This window comes from Gymnoscopelus braueri (genome assembly GCF_963280865.1).
Source record: "Gymnoscopelus braueri genome assembly, chromosome: 5".
Classification (NCBI taxonomy): domain Eukaryota; kingdom Metazoa; phylum Chordata; class Actinopteri; order Myctophiformes; family Myctophidae; genus Gymnoscopelus; species Gymnoscopelus braueri.
In genome coordinates, this window is record NC_137606.1 from 34,926,036 (window position 1) to 34,931,035 (window position 5,000).

The 5,000-nt window shown below is 44.1% G+C and overlaps 1 protein-coding gene across 2 annotated transcripts in view; it reads right to left on the reverse strand.

Annotated features, from left to right (window-relative positions):
- bcas3 (BCAS3 microtubule associated cell migration factor) overlaps positions 1-5,000 on the reverse strand; it is a 318,853-nt gene that overhangs the window by 29,619 nt on the left and 284,234 nt on the right. For both annotated transcript variants that reach the window (XM_080427841.1, XM_080427840.1), the window contains one exon: positions 253-429. In XM_080427841.1, the coding sequence (XP_080283967.1) occupies positions 253-429 (177 nt within the window). The remainder of the gene's footprint in view (positions 1-252; positions 430-5,000) is intronic.

Here is a 5,000-nt window from a genome sequence, read left to right on the forward strand (position 1 = left end):
AAGATTCTGACTTTCAAATGTACATATTTTTTGTTTTGATTGTATTGCTGTATTGTTGTATTGTGCTTTCTGCTTTGGCAATGTAAACGTATGTTTTCTCATGCCAATAAAGCCCTTTGAATTGAATTGAATTGTGTGTACCTGTGGCAGATCCCACTATGTCTCTGGAGGGGGACTCAGACGTGTGTGTGTGTGTGTGTGTGTGTGTGTGTGTGTGTGTGTGTGTGTGTGTGTGTGTGTGTGTGTGTGTACCTGTGGCAGATCCCACTATGTCTCTGGAGGGGGACTCAGACATGGCGTCTGCCAGTCTTTCTCTCAGACCCTCGTCTCCTGCGTCCACAGAGCCCATGTTGTGACGCTGCACGCCAAAGCTCTCTGGCCAGCTCCCACACACCTCCAGCAGGGTCACGCCACGCCCGTCAAACGCACCTGTGGAGAGAGAGACACACACAGGTTTGTACTGATTGATTGATTGATTATTTTATTTTCGTGTCCTGCACACAAAGTGCCCAACTAAACCCTCATGGGGTTATAAGACACCATTTTACACTTGGATGTTTCTACACAGCATGTTTACAGTATATTCACATAATACATTCAATTTGCAGCTCAGAATTATACAGTGTTCTGTCTTCTCTCCCAAAGCTTGACAGATAAAATCTGCCACAGCAAAGGCTCCTTTAACGAAACATATCTCAAGTTTTTCATAATCATCTAACTCAAGGAAATCACCACAAATAGAAATCTTACAAACAAATACCTCTTATATCATCATATTTAGGGTAATAAAACAAAAAGTGAGCCTCATTTTCAATTTCACAAAACAAACAGTATCTCTCTTCCTCTGGAGTGGCATTAAACCTGCCAGACTTCAGAGCAAATGGTAATGTTCCTGACCATATTTGTGATCGTTGAGATCGTTGTCTTTTGCTTAAATTATACTTCACATAAAGGTTCTACAGTGTACCTGTCCTTTATGAGACAATAAGTTCACGACTTAGGTTTATACCATATATCACGACACCATTTTTCTTCATACCTGGAAAACATTGTACTTCTAATTTCATGAACATCACACAACTTATTGTGGAAAATAAAAAACAAATCATTAGAATAAAATAAAGATCTCAATTAATTTGTCCACGGGTGAACAAATCTAACATCCCAGTTAAAAATATTTTTTTGTGAGTCTCTGGTCAGACATCTTCACAAGCCTATTCCATAGCCGAACCATTTGACATTTGTGTCTGGTGCCTGGAGGTTCCCATCCCATATGCCGGTTAATCTATTAAGACCGGGAACGCATCTGTGTCATTTTAAGATTTATTTGGCTATTCTAGATGCAGATGCCATGCTATGTCAGTGGTGTTCCAACTTTTCCATGTCAAGGACCTCCAAAATGATATGTATTTGGCCGCGGCCCCCCATCTCAAAATATTTAGTTCCCTCCAGAAGCAAAGATTTGAGTTACAAATGTTCTCTTTAAAAATGTATATATTCAAAGATTTGCAACCTAACCCTAACTCTAGCCCTAACCAATTTTCACGATTGTTCAAAAATAGCAGATCTACAAGCTCATAGCTTGTATATCTGCTATTTTTGAATATAAATTAATGGTTAAAGTGGTTGCTTTCCCGGTCTTAATGGGTTAATTGCCAACACTGGAGTCAATTTATGGACTCCCAAAAAGGATCTAATAGTGATTTTCTTAAATAATAATTGCGATCAGGCGATTGTGTACAAGACCACTTGTCAGCTTCCTATCCGACACCAGCGTCTAGAGAGAGGAGACCACCTCCAACCACTGCAGTTGTACTACAGTAGTTATGTTGTATGTCACATACAAAAAAACAGCTTTAAAGATAAAGATTCCGTTGAAGTACTGGGTCACGTCAGGCTACACATTAACATTTAATTCACGCCGATTTAAGTCGGCAGAGAAGATATGTTATTGGTTTTATTTGACATCAGGCTCTCCGTCTTCGTTGAGGGTTTACAATAACACTGGCTGTTTAAAGTGGACATTCTCTTAAGTCATTTGACTCCGTTAAACCAAGAAGGCTGAGCCTAATAAGCCTTGCCCACCGCAAACTAATAGAACTCCACTGACCTGCACACTTCCTCCATTCAGGGCCACTAGATCTAACTCAGCCTGATACAAGTTGACCACAAACAACTCACTACCCACAATGCAATCTTCATGCCTGTCAAACCCAGTCCGCACAACTCCTAGCAACGTTTTAATCTCTTCTCCTCTCTCTATCTGTCTGCTGTAATTTCTGCAATCAGAGAGATCTTTCGCTTCGGAGCCAGGGTGTCTGCAACCTGTGTGTGTGTGTGTGTGTGTGTGTGTGTGTGTGTGTGTGTGTGTGTGTGTGTGCGTGCGTGCGTGCGTGCGTGCGTGCGTGCGTGCGTGCGTGCGTGCGTGCGCACGCGGATGTCGTTCCAGCCTGTTAGGCAGACAGAGAGAGAGAGAGCAACAACTGGGTTATTCTATTAGTGTGTTCATTTGTGCCAGCAGTCTGCCAGCCAGCGTTAAGAGGTGATAAACTCTGTATTACAGGATTTACTGGCGGTACGAAAACAACAGAGGCCTGGACGTCTAAACAGACACCACTGGGGCATCTTGGTCTGTCATGTAGTTACAGTGGTTCCCCCAAAATGTATTTGGCCGCAGACCCCCAAAAGTTGTTGTGTCAGGGACCCCCAGAAGAGAAGTATTCACAATATCTATACATTTTATTTTTGAATAGTCAAAGTATAAAATAGGGTAAAATGATGCTATATTAAGTAATTTTACTGGGGACCCCCTGGAACCCTCCCAAGAACCCCTGGGGTTCCCCGGACCCTACTTTGAGAATCACCGATTTAGTACACCGTGTCCTCTGGAATGCACAAAGGGTTCAAACCCCAGATCAGTGCATGGCATAGCCTTTCTCTCTGCCATACTTTACGCAACTCTTTACTCTATTCAAAACAGAAGCCACTTTAAAGTCGATTAAAGAAGTAAACTGTGGTTTGATTTAAATCTTATTATAATTTGATTGATTTGTTTCACACTATTTTCACTGGAAAGTCAGTTTGGTACATTTCTTGGCAACTACAGTACAGGCTTAACTGGCACTCACCCACACACAATCTCTTCCTGATAGATAAAATTGCATGCGTGTGCGCACACACACACACACACACACACACACACACACACACACACACACACACACACACACACACACACACACACACACACACACACACACACACACACACACACACTTCGTCTTACATATTTATTTCCTCTCTCTCTCTCTCCCCCCCAGACACACACAGAGGAATGTTCAGGAGTGCTACTGGTCAGCAGTAAAAAACCCAGTGGGCAGGAGGAAGACAGGATGACATCAAAGGAAAAGTGAAGATGAAGACAGGAGAGATCCTCTCTTCCTGGAAAGACGAACGTCCTCACTGATAATCAGTGAGGAGGTGGGTGGGGGGTGTAGACTGACAGAGAGAGAAAGAGAGAGGGGGAGGGGGGGGGGGGGTGCTGGTGCGGTCGAGAGACAAACAGGAGAAACCAGAAGGAGGAAAAGTTAGGATAAAAGAGGCAGGTTGACGCTGTGTGGCAAGGGAAAGCATGCTGGGAGATGGGGGGGGGGGGGGGGGGTCAGCTCTGTGCCTGTGTACTGATATCGACGCTGTTGGGTGGAAACCTTGTATGTCCAAAACCGTTCCTTTTTTTGTTTTTTTTTGTTCAAGGTTTCTTTATTTTATATTTTCACATACAGGTCAATAACAAAAAGCATACAAAAACAGTGTATGTTACCCTCCCCCCCCCCCCCCCCCCCCCAAGTTCCCGCTCCGAAAGAGCCACAACCCTGGTATCTTATTGTACCATTAATACCACTAAAACCGTTCCTTTTTTAAATTACTATTTTTAAAACATTATGAAAAAGTGAAATGCGACGCGTCGTGAGCATGTAAGATCGGCTATTTTCACTGCTTGTGTGCGACACTCTTGTATGATGAAGTAGGTCATTAAATTACAAAGAAAAAAACAAAAACATGGAGATACAAGGTTTCTGCCCGACAACAACGATTGTCGGACCTCTCGGACCCTGGGCCTGTGCTGATACAAGCAAACCTCTTCCTAAACCTCGGCCAAAGTCTTATCAAGTCGACAAGCCGCTGCAGTCAGAACCTTTGATCTGACAGGCTCCTGGGCTATCTGGGACCGGACTACTGTGTGTGTGTGTGTGTGTGTGTGTGTGTGTGTGTGTGTGTGTGTGTGTGTGTGTGTGTGTGTGTGTGTGTGTGTGTGTGTGCGCGTGTGTGTGAGTGTGTGTGTCTGGGCAGCCTCAGCCACACTGTGAACCAATGACAGGTGCTAATGCTGGGGCGAGAGGCTGCACGGGCCACCATTGCTCCCTGCTGCGATAACACTGACCCCCCCCCCCCCCAACACACACCCACCCACCCACACACACACACACACACACACACACACACACAGGGGCTGAGGTGAATGCTGATAACTTTGCTGTACTTCAGAAAGAATCCCTGTGTGTGTGTTGGGCTGATAATTCAAAGGATTGCCCTCTCGTGCCAACAGGCTTTCCATCAAAGAGCCTGTTGGTCGTATGTGTGTGTGTGTGTGTGTGTGTGTGTGTGTGTGTGTGTGTGTGTGTGTGTGTGTTGAGACAGTAAAAGTAACAGCGTTACTGTTACTGTGTCGCCATAGAGGTGACATGATGTTATTATGTTCTTGCAGTTGGTTGATTTAATGTTGGATCGCTGTGTGTGTATGAATGGAATTGAATTTTCTAGTCTTAAATGCCCATCTGGACAAGACAGCTTAGTCTTATTGAGTAATGTGTGGCTCGCTGTTTATCAAGGTACAGGCTTCTAAAACCACACTGTGACCATTTGGCAGGAGGTTTAGCAAAGCTCGTGTTATTTTAAATTTCATTAAATCAAGCTATGTAATGCTGCCTGGGTTGGCCTAA